The sequence below is a fragment of the Delphinapterus leucas genome, chromosome 1, assembly GCF_059928025.1.
Source record: "Delphinapterus leucas isolate spDelLeu-1000000601 "Yukka" chromosome 1, BTC_Dleu_Yukka2, whole genome shotgun sequence".
In the NCBI taxonomy this organism is placed as follows: Eukaryota; Metazoa; Chordata; class Mammalia; order Artiodactyla; family Monodontidae; genus Delphinapterus; species Delphinapterus leucas.
This window is the reverse complement of record NC_143129.1, coordinates 81,184,432-81,199,216: the sequence shown is the minus strand read 5'-3', so window position 1 is coordinate 81,199,216 and position 14,785 is coordinate 81,184,432. Positions and strand designations below refer to the sequence as shown.

At 50.5% G+C, this 14,785-nt stretch overlaps 1 protein-coding gene and 1 long non-coding RNA gene across 2 annotated transcripts in view; one reads left to right on the top strand and one right to left on the bottom strand.

Annotated features, from left to right (window-relative positions):
- The window catches only part of LOC149750634 (uncharacterized), a 100,028-nt gene that overhangs the window by 52,656 nt on the left and 32,587 nt on the right, over positions 1-14,785 (top strand). The window lies entirely within an intron of this gene.
- Positions 474-7,741, bottom strand: THEM5 (thioesterase superfamily member 5). Its single transcript, XM_089915538.1, has 5 exons — positions 7,190-7,741; positions 6,071-6,264; positions 4,584-4,722; positions 1,326-1,436; positions 474-1,033 (listed from the first exon to the last, which is right to left on the bottom strand). The coding sequence occupies exons 1-5, from the start codon at positions 7,318-7,320 to the stop codon at positions 748-750; spliced, it is 861 nt and encodes a 286-aa protein (XP_089771664.1). The 5' UTR covers positions 7,321-7,741; the 3' UTR covers positions 474-747.

The following is a 14,785-nucleotide window of genomic DNA, read 5'->3' as shown; positions in this document are numbered from 1 at the left end:
TTTGCTCGCAATAGTCCCTCTGTTTGGAATAGTCCCCTGCCTGCCTGGTGGATACCACTTAACTTCTGAGACTCCGTTCAAGCACAGCTTCCTCTAGAAAGCCTTCTTTGATCGCTTTCCTAGAGTAAAATTGCCTGCCCCCCCCCTTTGTGTCTGCACTGCACCCATAACCAGAGCCACGGTGGGGTGGGAGGAGCTGATGGGGCACTCTGCTCCCGGCCCACAGTTGTGCATCTCGAGGCCGGGGGCCCTGTCTTTCATCGCTGTGTGCTTGGTGCCTCACCCAGTGCCTGGTCCCTGGCAGGTCTCAGTACATCGCTTCTATTGGTGCTGGATGGGAAGGTGGGTATGTGGAAGGCCCTGGAAGGATTTTCATTTCCAACTGCAGAAGGGTCTTGGACTGCGAACGGGGCTGTGAGACTTTATTTATGCAAAGGAAAGTGCCTTCTCCCTCACTTCACCAGTTACTTCCCGGACACCCCCTGCTGCTCTGGGGTGTGTCCCAGTAGGCAAGGCGGTTGGCAGTAGGCTCTCCTGAAGGCATAGTGTGTAGTATTGAGATGAATCCTCTTCCAGCTGCAGCTGGAGGAAAGTACCTGCCAGAGAAGGGGGAGCCAAGTGGCAGGAGCCAGAGCATGGATGGTAGGAGCTTGATGGGGTGCTCAGAGCATGTGCACCCAGTTACTCAGTACCTGGGTCCTCTCCTGTGGTACAGGTTGGGCCACTCATACATAGAAAAAAAAAAACCTAGTTGGGTTTTCCCTCACTTTGTCTGTGTCTCCTGCAAGTACCCAACCCCACTCTAAAAAGCTGGACCCCGGCTTGGGACTGGATCCTTAACATTCCCCTTCTGTTTGTTCTGGGTGTCGGGGTGGCAGGACAGGGCCTGGGGCTGAGGCTCTCTCTACCTGAAGCTTTGGCGTAAACGGTCTGCTGGTCTGTGCTCTGGGCAACGCAGGATATGTAAAGCTTCTGGTCCTCAACCTTTTCCACGCCAACGTTCAGCACAGCCAGAGAGCCCATACGGATCAAGCTGGGAGAGGAGGCGGCTTAGCCCCTCCCTCACATGAACCCCTGGCCGCCATCCCTTTACCTCTCTGTCCCCCCATCCTTCTCTTCATCCCGCCCTGCCTCAAGGACTAAAGTGGTTCTGGGCTCAGGGCCCATCTGCCAGCAACCAGAGTCTGACAGCAGAGGTTGCATTCCGGCCGGGAACCAGAGGACCGTGTGGCTGGGGAAGGAGAGTGACAGGCAGGACTTCTACACCTCAACTGCCACGCATGGCTGTCCCCTCAACGGCCAACACCCCAAGGATCCGTACTTACTTTTTGAACCTGGTGTTGAGATTTAGTGTGAACAGCCCCTCTCCAGCCAGGTAAGCAGTTTTAGAGAAGGTCTCGTCTATCATGGCTGCCAGTGACCCTCCGTGGGCAAACCTAGTGGTGGGGGCAGGGGGCAAGGCCAGGGCTGGAACAATCCCACCTCCATCTTTCCCCAGGAATGGAAAGGAAACAGATCTGGATCCCGTCTGATCAAACCAGTCAAAATCAGCTGACTTGTCTTCCATGTCGCTGCAGCATGTGTTAGCAACCACTGATACCATGATTTTATTTCACCAGGAAAAAACTTTTTTTGTTGTTAGAGTTAATGGAAAAACCTTTTTCAGATTCATCAGCTAATTCCTGGCGGCAACTACCATAATTTGGAAAGGTGCACTCCTACAGGGAATGATAAAGGCCCTGAACTTTTGGGCTTTAGTCTCTAAACCATGACCTTGGGCCAGCTCTCACCTCACTAGTCACTATGGCCAGTGTTGAGCCCACATTTCCAAGATGGGTAAACGTGGAACTTAACCTAGGACCTATCAAGTGCTGACGAGATAGACTCTCGAGCAGTGCAGCCGGTGGAAAGCTGAGAGCCGGCTTCAGCAGGATGTTGCCAACACTTGCTTTATGTACAGCACATAAAACTCTCATTCTCACTTGTGTAAGCTGACCTTCGTGCCAAAGCTCCATTGCTGGTTAAGCTGGGGACAATAGAAAGGCACCCAGCTGGGGGCCATGCAACCACACCCACCTGGTTTGACTCCTTGCCTCCATGTTCACATGTTTGATCTTGTGCAAGTGGCTAAACCTTTCTGAGCTTTAGTTTTGTCACTGTGAATTGTGAATAAAAATAATTTCTATCTCATCAGATCAAATGAGGTAATGTTTACAAAACCTCACGTACGCTTCTAGTCACCTCCCTTCTCATATTGCTTGAAGGAGGGGAAGAGTTGTTGCCGAAGAACCCCTAAGCCTGCTCTTCCCTCGTTGTCCTCACTGGCCAGGCAGGAGACCCATCTGCAAGTGTGTAGGTGCTTCAGGGTAGCTCTTGGTCAGCCAGAAGCCTACCCGGCCTCACTGCCTAGGGGCTGGGTGGGTACTTGTCAAGATAATAGAAAATACATATATTGGTCTCTGTCCTTGATTCCTGGCACAGAGCTCCTGAAAACCTCTATTTCCTGGGTGATAAGAGTGTCTTTTCTAATGAGGCAACTCCCGGCTGGCTCCTGGTTGAGGGCTGGTCACCAGAAAGACCAAGCCATGATTGGAAGCTTGGAATTTTCAGCCCTGCCCCCCGCCCCTCCCCCAATTCTCTTGAGAAGAGAGAAGGGCTGAAAATGGAGTTAATGATTGATCATACCTATGTGTTGAAGCCTCCATAATAATTCCAATTAGTATGGGTCTCAGAGAGCTTCCAGGTTGGCGAACACATCCACACTAGAAGAGTGACGCACCCCAACTCCGCAGGGACTGGAGCTCCTGCGCTTGGGATTCTCCCAGACCTTACCTTATGGGTTTCTTCCACCTGGATGTTCATCCTTTATCATATCTTTAATAAACTGGTAACTATAAGTGTTTCTCTGAGTTCTGTGAGTGGTTCTAGTAAATTAATCCAACCACAGGAGAGGGTTCTGGGAACCACCAATTGTAGCCAAATCAGACAGAAGTTGTGGGTAACCTGGGGACCTACACTTGCCATTGGCATCTGAAGAAGGGTGGGAGCAGTCTTGTGGGACTGAGACTTTAACCTGTGGGATCTGGCACTACCTCTAGGTAGACAGTGTCAGAATGGAGTTAAATTGTAGGACACCCAGCTGGCATCACAGGACATTGCTTGTTGTGGGGAAAAATCTGCGAGCATTTGGTGACCAGAAGTGTCGGAAGGGAAGTGTTCTGTATGAGAGTAAAGGAGACTCACAGGAAAGACAGACGTAGCAGGGAAGAACTGGGTTTTTCCTTACCCAGGAGATAGACTGAACTGGGTTTTTCTAATTTGGCGCTCATTTCTTCTCTGGACCCCCTCAGTCCTCTGGCCTCAGTGTTGGGTGGTCCTCCTCTGACTCCACGGCCCCACCTCCATGGGGCCCTAAATAAAATCAGCCACACTCCATCCTATCCCTGCCTTCTTGGGGGTGTTCCTCTTCAGAACGGAGGGGACCCATGGCCTGGGTAGAGCTCTGACCTAGTCCCCCAGTGTCTGCCTGCGCTAGTGTGGAAATCAGTGTCCCCATGGAAGATACCTTAAGGATGGCCAAGGTGACAAAGGGCTGCAGTCTGAATCCATGGCCTGTAGAGGTGCTGACATCTATTAAGCTCTTTGAATTCTGTTTAACTGCAATTGAGTCTCTCTCAGGCCTTGGGACCCTAAAGCTTCTCCTTCCCCCTCCTCCCTCTTCTCCCTTGCAGGAATTCTGAAACCAACAATAGCATTCAGTGAGTGTCTAAAGCAGGAACAAGGGTGGAGAAGGCAGACACCCGTGGACATGGTGACCCAGTATTCTTGGGCAAGAAGCTCAGGGCCAGCCTGGTTTCTCTCGTGAATGTATTTATGTCCAGTGTGAGTTCTTTCCTGGGTCTATTGCCAGTTTGGAGGCAATGGAGTACAGTGGGAGAAGCAATGGACTTGGAGTCCCAGCTCCTGGATTAGAGACCTGGTCCTGACCTTGATTGCCTGTGCTACCTTGGGCAAGATAACTTACCTCTGTGTGCCTCAGTTTGCCCATGGATAGAAGGTGAAGTTTGGATAGATGGCCTGATAGCTATATTGTGCTTTATGGTTTACGAGCACATACATATAGGCCCATAATATCATATCTATCAGCTCTTCTGGAAGGTAGATATTATTGCACCAAGATTTAGGTAAGGAGACCAAAGGCTAGAGGTTAAATTGCTTGCTCGGTGTCTCCAAGCAAGCCTGACAGAGCAGGACTGGGAGCCTGGCTCCTAATTCCAGATCCTGTCTTCTTCCAAGTCCAACACATCCTTCTCAAAGTGGCTTCTAAGACCCCTTCTTACTGGAAAATTCCCAGACCTGAATAAGGAGGCTCTTTTTTATCTGCACAGTGGGGACTGGACCAGATGACAGAATATCCTTTCAAGTCTGATACTGTGAGACTGGAGCCCAGAGCTTCCCACTCCCAACCCAGCTCCTTAGAGAGAGGTACAGATCCCAGAGCCTGGTTGCACCCAATCCATCTCCTGAGCCAAGCCCAGGAAGCAGCCAAAGATGTCCCCCACTGGGCCTGCCTGTGGCCTTACCCTCGGGGCCCCTCCAGGTAGGGGCCTGGTTGGAAAAGACAGACGGACTTCTTCTTGGATGGGTGGAAAAAGATGACATACTCGTAGCCTTGTCCTTCCGTTTTGATACACCTGGTGAAGATGTGACAGTCACTTTTGTCTGGGGAGAGATGGGGATTGACACAGCTGAAGAAAAGAGTGCGTGAGGGCATGGGGCCCAGTCAGGATGAAGGGCCAGTCGTTCAGCAGCATGGATGGAGCCCGGCCTCAGGTATAGGGTTGAGGAGAGAACCAGAGGACATACAGGCTCTGCTCTCAGGGAACCTTCAATTGGAGAGCAAGGTACGGACCTGTCCTCAGGGCCCTCGGTCTGAGGGGGACACAGCCCTGTCCTCAGGGAGCCCTGTGTCTGTGGGGACACAGCCCTGTCCTCAGGGAGCCCTGGGTCTGTGGGGACACAGCCCTGTCCTCAGGGAGCCCTGTGTCTGTGGGGACACAGCCCTGTCCTCAGGGAGCCCTGGGTGTGTGGGGACACAGCCCTGTCCTCAGGGAGCCCTGGGACTGTGGGGACACAGCTCTGTCCTCAGGGAGCCCTGGGTGTGTGGGGACACAGCCGTGTCCTCAGGGAGCCCTGAGTCTTGAGGAAGAAACCCTCATGAAGTTCCCTGGCTGAGAATAGGTGTAGGGTCGGGGCAAGAGACCTTAAACATTGAAAATTAAAGTGTACGGCATTTAATTCACATATAATTCAAAATAACAATACTGAACAGAAAAATAAGTGCAGCAGAGTCCCCCAAAGTTCTGATTATTTTTCTCAAGGCGACTATAAGAACTATATCCTTTTTGGATGGAATCCAAAGTCTTCAAAAAATTTTGGTGCACCTGCTTTGTTTTTTCCCTAAACCCAATGTACCACCCATTCATCACTGGGCTGGAAGAACACATATGTGAATGAGAGAGACAAGTTAACACACACGCGTGCTCACACACACGCACACACAGAGAGATCAAAGTGGAAAACTCTATCACTCGGATCCGTGGGTGTTTCAGGAGAGCCTCTGGGCCTAGCAGAGCAGGGATGGTGTGCGGAGGTCTGCAGTGGGCAAGGGGGAGTCCTCAGACCTTTGTGGGGTGGGGAGGAAGACTTGGGATAAGGCTTGAGAGCAAGGGAAGCAGTCCTGGTGAGAAGGCAGCGGGGCAGGGAGCTGAGTCAGCAGTTCTCCAGTGGGTGCACTCTGGGCTGGGAGCAGAGGTAGCTGCTAGGGTGTGCTCTCTTCCCCTGGGAGGAGGGGAGCCAGGGGCCTGAGAGGATGCTTTTCTCATCCACCTGCCTGGGGCTGCAGCGGGAGGGGTGGAGTTAGCAGAAAAAACTTCTGGCTGAGAACTGGCACAGAGCTTGTGAATTTCCTTTTCAAGCGGCTCTGACCACAGGGAAGGGGGCTGGCTGATCTGACCCTGGTGGGCTGGGTTGCATGTGTGCCAACGGGCCCTCTGCGCCCAGGCCTTACCTGAGGAAACTGTTAACACTAATGGGAGCTTGAGCCCCTGGATGTGGTTTCTGTTGGACTTGAAGGAGGGCAGTCTGATCCAGCCATCGGCCTTAGTTTTCTCCAGAAATTCGTGGTACAGGTTCAGCATGTCTGGACACCAGCTGGCATTGGGGAGGGCATAATTCTTCAAATCTGTCTTCTCCTGACAGAATCTTGAGACCTGGGCAGGAAAAATCAGGGAGACTAGACAGCTTCCTGGGAGGTGGGCTGCTGCTTGGGCTTCGGGACCTGTTGGTAGTGTGCTCCTGGGTTCCTGGGCTCCTCAATCCCTTCCGCCAGTGTTGACTTGAGGGAGATGACCCTTGGGGACTCCTGTGGGTGACCAGGGAAGGGGACACTAATGTGCAAAGGAAGGGAAGGAAAGGCATGGGGGCTGACAGAGGCACGCTGCTCTGTGGTGGCGCATTAAAATTGTCCCGTTTTAAAGCCTGTGAGCTGTTCTTTGAGGCTGAGCACAGCTAGTATTAGCCCCACCTTGCAGATGGGGAAACTGAAGAAACACGGCTAAGGTTGCCAAGCTTGTGAGTGTGCGAGCTGATGGTCAGACTAGAGCTCATCCTGAGACACTGTCTACCCTGGGGGTGTGACCACAGGTGAGGACCACTGTTATCACCCCCTCACTTCAGGGGCTACTCCAGCTCTGTCCATAGCCGTGGGCCTGCCCGGGGAAGGGGGCCTACTTTGAAACCTGTTTTGGGCGCCCACAGTGGTGCGGTACCTTCTGTGGGATGAGGAGGGGTCCTCTGTGATGCCGGATGCTCACGCACCAAACGCACCCATGGGCAGTCGGCCACACACAGGGTCCTTTGTCTGGGGGTGTCACAACTCAGCTGCAACAGTCTGAGTGCCATAGGAGGAAAGTAAGTGGTGGCCACACAAGATTCAGATCAGGTTGAAAGTAACCTGGTAGTCTTAGTTATGGATCTGGGCTACTTGGTTTCCTTTGCCAAATCAAATAGCTCCCAACAAACTGCTCACCTGCCCCGGCCACAATCTGGGAAGAGGAGATTTGGGGTGCTCCCTACACCCGCGGCCCCTAGGAGAGGGGCTGCCCATCTGGCTGAACGGGGCACGCACTCACTCTCCAGGGAGTCCATGGAGGATCCGAATGCTGAGGCAGGGCTGAACGTGGGCAGGATGTAGGGGCCGCCAGGAAGGGCTCCGTGGTGGCCAAGTCTTGCTGCCACCCGGAGGCCTCTTCTTATCATGGCTGAGCCCCGGGATCGGATCAGCAGGGCTGCGGCAGCGAGGCGAGTGAGTGCACTTTTCCGGCTGCCCCTTGGGGCTGTCGGGGCAGCCACCTCTGAGAGAAGCCTCACTCTTTGTCACAAGGCTTTCATTAGCAAGCTGCCACCACAGATGAATAGGCAAGGCTGGGCTGGTTTGATAACAACACCCATAGATGCTTGGGGACTTTACCTGGTCCAGCGTCACCCACCCCCACCCCCAGCACTTGGGGAGGGGCAGATGCTGCTTGGGCATGAATGCATAGCAGGGCTGGCCTGAGTTCAGAAAGAAATATTTATGAAAGGAGCAAAAAAGTACATAATGAAATAGTATAGCATATATGAAGCTTTGGAGAGTTGCCCCCGGAGTTTTTCCGGGGAGAACTCAGTAATATTCCCAGAAAGATAAGGGAGGTCTAATCCTTGATTGGAGGCTACTGGTGGAGTGTCTGCGTGTGTTGGTGGAGTGTTTGTGGCAGGTGCTCTGCAGCAAGACTCTGAAAGCTCTGGTATGATCCTGGGACTCAGAAAACCAACTCGCAGCCCTCAGCCACTCCCTTCTTCTATCTCATACAGAGGGCAGCCCGGGCAAGCCTCCACCTGCTGGTCCCTGGTGAGGACAGGGTGGGGAGGCGTGGGGTGGGGTGGGGGGAGGCCTTGGAAGGGGAGGCCAGAAAATCATTCAGGGAGGGAGCAGCTCAGCAAGGGCATTCTGTGCTTTGGGAACCCCAGGGAGCGGGTGATGGCAGCAGACAAGGCTGGGAGTGAGGCAGGCAGCGGGGCAGAGGAGGCTTTGCTGATGACGAGCCTGGAAAAGAGCCAGCTTTGGGTGGGGGAGTGGGGAGGAGTGCTCAGTGAGCATCTGCAAGGGTGCGTGGTATTTCTTGTACTGAATTAAAACTGCCAGTTTTCAACTAAAAGTCCCAGATTTTAATGCACTAGAATAAAGTGTGTTCTAAAGGTCAGAACTATGCAAAGACGGAATTATAATGATGATGATGATGATGTGTTTGGTAGGTTCTGAAAGATCGTACTGATTTAATATGGAAATTTAAAGACTCTATCCCACCTCCCGTAGTTAGCTGTCCTAGAAGACTAGGATACAAATATTTTCCTCATCTCTTGTCAAGGTTTGAAGGAAACTTCTTCAAGGACTGGGGGAACCCAGTTTTTTGGTCGATTTAGTCTCTGGGTCTAATCATAGATATTTGAGTTAGTTGTCAACATTTAAAAACAGGGAGTTGGGACTTCCCTAGTGGTCCAGTGGTTAAGAATCCACCTTCCAATGAGGGAGACGCGGGTTCCGTCCCTGGTCGGGGAACAAAGATCCCACATGCCATGGGGCAACTAAGCCCGTGCGCTGCAACTAGAGAGAAGCCCTTGCACCACAACTAGAGAGGAGCCTGTGTGCCACAACAAAAGATCCCACATGCCGCAACTGAGACCCAAAGCAGCCAAAAATAAATAAAATAAAATAAAATTAAACAGGGAGTTTCATACAAAGCAGATAAGTGGAAAAATCTGGCAACAGGATCTTCATTCCTATGCAGTAGCCGTGGGCTGGAGAGGATGCCCCGTATCCTCTGGCTTGCCCCACCCTCCCCTGATACTGAGCATTCCTTCATTCCCTCTGCCAGCCTCTATGTGTGATACTTGATTTGGGAGATGGGACTCGAGGAGGAGACAGGAGTGAAAAGAGGAATCTTAGAAAGGGTAGATGGACTGAAGGGGAGGCTGAGGAAGAGGGAGTAGGGAGAAGGAGAGTGATCCACAGGGGGCCCCGGAGGCTGGAAGCTGATCCCAGGAAGGTTGCCCGAGGAGGAGGCAGGGGCTGTCATCCCAAGAAGAATCAGTAACTGAACCTGGGAAAGGAAATCCTTGTTTCATTGCCTGAGTTCATTGTCTGCTTCCTGACACAGAGCTCCTAAATCCCTTGAAGTTTCCTGGGTGACAGGAGTATCTTTTGTTCCAATGAGGTGACTCTGAGTGGACTCCAGATAGCCTCAGGAGGGGGGGTGGTCACCAGAAAGACCAAGCCATGATTAGAAGCTTGGGATTTTCAATCTCACCTCCCATCCTTCAGGAAGGGGAGGGGGTTGGAGACTGACTTAATGATCCATCATCCCAACGTGATGAAGCCTCCATAAAAATCCGCAAATTAAAAATAATTCCGGGTTGGCACACCCCACCTCCATGGGGACAGAAACTCCTGTGCTCAGGATCCTCCCAGACCTTGCCCTATGCATCTCTTCACCTGACTGTTCGTGTGTATCTTTTATCATACCCTTCATTAAATCGTAAGCTGGTAAACGTAAGTAAGTGTTTCTCTGAGTTTGGTGAACTGTTCTAGCCAACAATCAAATCCAAGGAGAGGAGGGCTCATGGAACCTCTGATTTGTAGCCAAGTCAGACAGAAGTTGTGGGTACCTTGGTGACCTATTACTTGCAACTGGCATTTGAAGTGGGGCACAGTCTCGTGGGACTGAGCCTTTAACCAGTGGGGCCTGCACTAACTTTGGTTAGTGTCAGAATTGAATTATAGGGCATCCAACTGGTGTTGCAGAGAATTGCTTGGTGTGGAGGAAAACCCCACACATCTGACATCAGAGGTGTGTGTGAAAGTAAAGGGGAAACACAGGGAGCTTTTCCTGTAGGCACCCTCCTACTTTACTAGTTGTTTTGCAATTTTTGGTTAAATCAAGTTTCAAATCCTTACATCATTATGATTACAAAAATTTTGTTCTCAGCCTTGCCATATGCTATAGTTACTTTTTATTTCTTGTATAACTTTTATTTTCCTTGAATTGATAATATCCAAGGTTCAACTGGATGCTGTGGTCCAGGAGAATACAGGGAAATTAAAGGACAGTGGTTGAGATGACCAGCCTCCATTTCCCAGCTGGGAGGGGGGAAGAGTGAAAATAAAAGAAATGAAGATCTGGCGATGTCTGTGATATTTAAGAGCAGGAATAATGGGATCAAGGGTATGACAGATGGAAGGTAATTAGAGAGAAAGATATCTGAGGAGAACGTCTATGGTGATGGCAAAATCGTATGTGGGGTGCTGAATTCTGGTGGCTGGCACAAGACGGAGGAAGTTGGTTGTCCAAGGCCATCTAGGAAGAGACAGATTAGGATTGTGAAGAAAGCGCTCTTTTCCCCCTTTTGGACTCCTTTCCCACCATTTCACACATCTTGTGGATTCTTTCTGCAACACAGAGCTCTTCCGACACGGGGGCTGGGAATTCAGCTACCCAGGGAGGTGGAAAGGTGCTTGGCTAGTGCCTCGAACATGGTCTTTGGCCACAGCCCTTCTCCTTCTGTGTGAACTCAGCTCAGAGAGAACAAAGAACACTCGGCTCAGAGAAAAATCTTCTCCCCAGACCTGGATAAGCAATTAGAAAACAGGGAAGTCAGTGAAGGTTCAGCGTAATTCAGAACTCCTGTTGGATTCTCATTTAGCTTGTTATCTGCCTGGTGCATTTCCTGTTTGGGACCTTGTGGGGGAGTGTTGAGTTTGGGGCTTCTCTGGCTGAGACATGACAAATCCCCAGAAGCACATCGTGGGCCTGACCTGGCAGGTGGTGCCCAGAAGAACCAGCGGTGGTGTGCTGGTAAGTGGTAAGGGATTAACAGCTCCTGGTGGGGCGGAGAACTCTAGTTGGTAGCATTTGCCAGCTTTTGCTGTGTAAATATTCCCATGGTGGCTGATTTCAGGCTACCGATATGATGCCACTGACCCTGACCATGAGGCTGGGAAGAGGTGTGCTCAACCAGCTCTTGCAAGCTGGTAGGCATTGGCTCCGGCACACCACTGAACTGGAAAATTCTTTGGCTTGGAGCGAAGCAACACGGGTAAACAAGGCCGTGGTAGGTTTGGCAGGTCACTTCTTGGTCCCGGGTCCTCCCAAATGTAAACTCGTGCCCTCTTCTCTCTTTTCAAGCTCCCTTCCCTCCCAGGACTGACTACGCAGTAGCACTGAGTCCCCCCGGCCTGCCCTCCTCCCTTGCTGCCCGCCAAACAAGTTCATAGGACATTTTTTTGTTTAAAGATTTTTGTGTTGTTTCAAGACATTTAAAGAGGAAAATTATAACATTTCCAGAAATCTTACAAAGTCCTCCTCATCTTGGGGGGACCTGGAAGCCTTCTCAGATCATTCGGGACATGTGGTGGATCTCCCCTGATGGCCAGCAGGGCTGGCCGGCTCCCTGCTGTGATGGGGGGTTCCCAGCACTTTGGAGGGGTTCTGTCTGGGATGACACCCATCTGGCCTTTCTGGATGCGGAAGGAACTTCCCTGGTAGCCTTCCTGGACACCATTGCTATTTGGTGCACTGTGAACTCAAATCCTTCCTGAAGACTCCGCCCTATAGGCTCACACAGGGCAATTTCTGGAGGGCTCCCCGACCGCCCATCTCCCTATCAGTTCATGGCTGATCTCCAGACTCCCGCCCAGGCTGGTCCTGCCCTCAGGGACACTTGGTTTCTTGACCTTCTTATGAGCTAAGCGTCAGGGGGCAGGCTGGAAACGAGCCGCTGTGCACTCAGAGAGCGATGGGCAACGAGGGCCCCAAGAGGGGGCTGTGCTGGCCATGTTCCATTCAGGAGTTGCCACCACAGAATCCAGGCCCAGTTGCCAGCTCTTCTCATTTTCCCAAAAAAGCCAGCACAAATCCAGATTTTTATGTGAAAACTTCTAACTTTTAAATGTTGCAACTAATGTATAAAAATTTTGCATGAGCCAGACTCTGGTTGGATCTTGTCTTGCACGCAGCTGATCATGTCCCCTGGTTCTAAGCTCATTCTTGGGCCTTTCTCACATCGCTCTTCCAGAAGTTTCTTGCTTGTCTGCCCCAGATCTGTCCTCTCTGAGTCCTCCTAGGTCAGCTGTCTTTTCCTGGTTCCCTCTGGGAGGGACTTTCCTGAGATTCATTTTATACTCTGGTGCCCACAGTGGGCCCTTTGGAAAGGAAAATATGTTGGAACTGATTAATCATTTGGCTCTACGGTGCTTCAGGGTTTTTGCTTTATCCAGTTTCTAAGGTTCTTGGTCTTTGCTGTGGGTGGGAAGTGCTAATGGGAGGCTCGGCCTCAGACTGATCAAGACAGGAGAAAAAGCTGTCTTCACCGAACCTGGGACACCGGGTGGAGTTAAAAGCAGTTGTTGCTAAGTACTCTGCCCAGAGGGGCTCTGGGTGGGCTGCTGGGATGCTCACCTGGGAGAAGAATAACACAGGGAAGGCAGGGCTGTGGCAGAAGACCCCATGCCCAGGGGAGCTGGGTAGCTGATGGGCAGCTGCTGGCTCCAAGCGCTGCTGCCTGGTGTGGTCACTGGGCTGAAGGAGGGGGGCCCCCCCGGCAGAGTACAGGGTCAGGGAACTAGGCCAACCGAGGGAAGCCTGAGCTCCTCCCAGAAACGTGAGAGCTCACCCAACTGCTCAGCTGGAACTGATTTCCTATTTGTGAAATGCTAAGAGGCAGAGAGAGGCAGGATCTCTAAGCTCAGAAAGTGACAAATCCTGAAGGAGTGTGTGTGTGTGTGTGTGTGTGTGTGTGTGTTTGTGAGCGTGCACATGTGTGCTCACAGGCCTGGCCAGGCCTGCACCTGAAATTCCCCCTTTCTCATACCCGATCACTTGAGAGGTGGTACCTTCAAAACCAATGGGACAGTCACATCTGTTTTCCAAGCGTGGGGTACAAAGTAAGGTCACATTCATTTTATTTATTTATTTATTTAACATTTATTTATTTATTTGGCTGCGCCAGGTCTTAGTTGCAGCCCACGAGATCTTCGTTGCCACGTGCGGGACCTTTAGTTGTGGCATGTGAACTCTTAGCTGTGGCGTGCAGGATCTAGTTTTCTGACCAGGGATCAAACCTGGGTCCCCTGCATTGGGAGCACAGAGTCTTAACCTCCTTGTGGCACAGTGGTTAAGAATCCGCTTGCCAATGCAGAGCCCTGGTCTGGGAAGATCCCACATGCCATGGAGCAACTAAGCCTGTGCGCCACAACTACTGAGCCTGCGCTCTAGAGCCCGCGAGTCACAACTACTGAGCCTGTGTCCCACAGCTACTGAAGCCCACCTGCCTAGACCCATGCTCTGCAACCAGAGAAGCCACAGCAATGAGAGGCCCGCGCACCGCAACCAAGCTGCTCGACGCAGCTAGAAAAAGCCTGAGCACAGCAACGAAGACCCAACACAGCCAATAAATAAATAAAATCATATTTTTGCTTTTACTAGAAACACCTTATCATAATAGTATTTTAAATGAGATCAATGAAACAGAATACATATGAGATCAATGAAACAGAATACATATGCTTGTAATGTGACAGACAAAGGACTCCTGGAATGTAAGTGACAGCTCTGCTGTTTTCTTGTGTTTGCTCTTCAAAAGTTTGCTTTACTCAAATTTGATTTTACAAAAGACCTATATTAGTACCTGTTTTCACTAACTGAAAGGTACCTGAAGAGGATTTTCGCTTTTATGAAAAAAGTTGAAAAGCAAAAGTAGCATTCAGCATTTTACAGCCAGCCTTTTATTTTTTTTATTTTAAAAAATTTTCTTGGCTGCCGTGCTGCATGGCATATAGGATCTTAGCTCCCTGGCTGGGGATTGAACCCACGCCCCCTTCCATTGGAAGCACGGAGTCTTAACCACTGGACCGCCAGGGAAGTCCCTACAGCAAGTCTTTTAGATGCAGTGGGTACCCTGAGCAGCAGCAAGAGTGGCACTGCCAACTCCTTCCCAGGGAACTACACTCAACATCCCAGCAACAAGCAGCCACAGCTTTGAAGTGTGTTTGTGAGCATCTGTGCTTTATCTCAATTTATTTGCAAGATGTGTCCTTAGGTAATTGCTTCTTTGCTTTACACTATTTCAGTTTATGAAAGGTTTCATAGGAACACTGTACTTTGGGATAATGGGGGAAACATGTACTTGCAGTTTTCTCAATTACTTAAAAAAAATTATTTATTTGGTTGCACCGGGTCTTAGTTGTGGCAGGCAGGCTCCTTAGTTGCAGCATGCAAACTCTTAGTTGAGGTATGCATGTGGGATCTAGTTCCCTGACCAGAGATCGAACCCAGGCCCCCTGCATTGGGAGCGCAGAGTCTTAACCACTGCGCCACCAGGGAAGTCCCTGTACTTGCATTTTAAGTATTACCTTTTTTAACAGCTTTGTTGAGATAAAATTTAACATACAATTCACACGTTAAAGTATATAATTCAATGCTTTCTGTATATTACATTAAATATTAAAAGTTGTGGTAAAAAAAATATAACATAGAACTAGCCAGTTTAACCACTTTCAAGTGTACAACTCAGTGGCATTAATTACATCCACAATATTGTGTAACTATCACCTCTATTTCCAAAACTTTTTCATCATCCCGAAAAATTCTGTACCTATTAAACAATAACTCCCTATTCCTCCCTCTCCCCA

Excerpts from the sequence above, each read along its gene's own strand:
- THEM5 (XM_089915538.1), bottom strand. The coding sequence starts at position 7,320 with ATGATAAGAAGAGGCCTCCGGGTGGCAGCAAGACTTGGCCACCACGGA. Across the intron at positions 6,265-7,189 it reads ATGGACTCCCTGGAGAGTGA|ATTCTGTCAGGAGAAGACAG; the intron begins GTGCGTGCCCCG and ends CCAGGTCTCAAG. Across the intron at positions 4,723-6,070 it reads AGTGTTAACAGTTTCCTCAG|ACAAAAGTGACTGTCACATC; the intron begins GTAAGGCCTGGG and ends ATCTCTCCCCAG.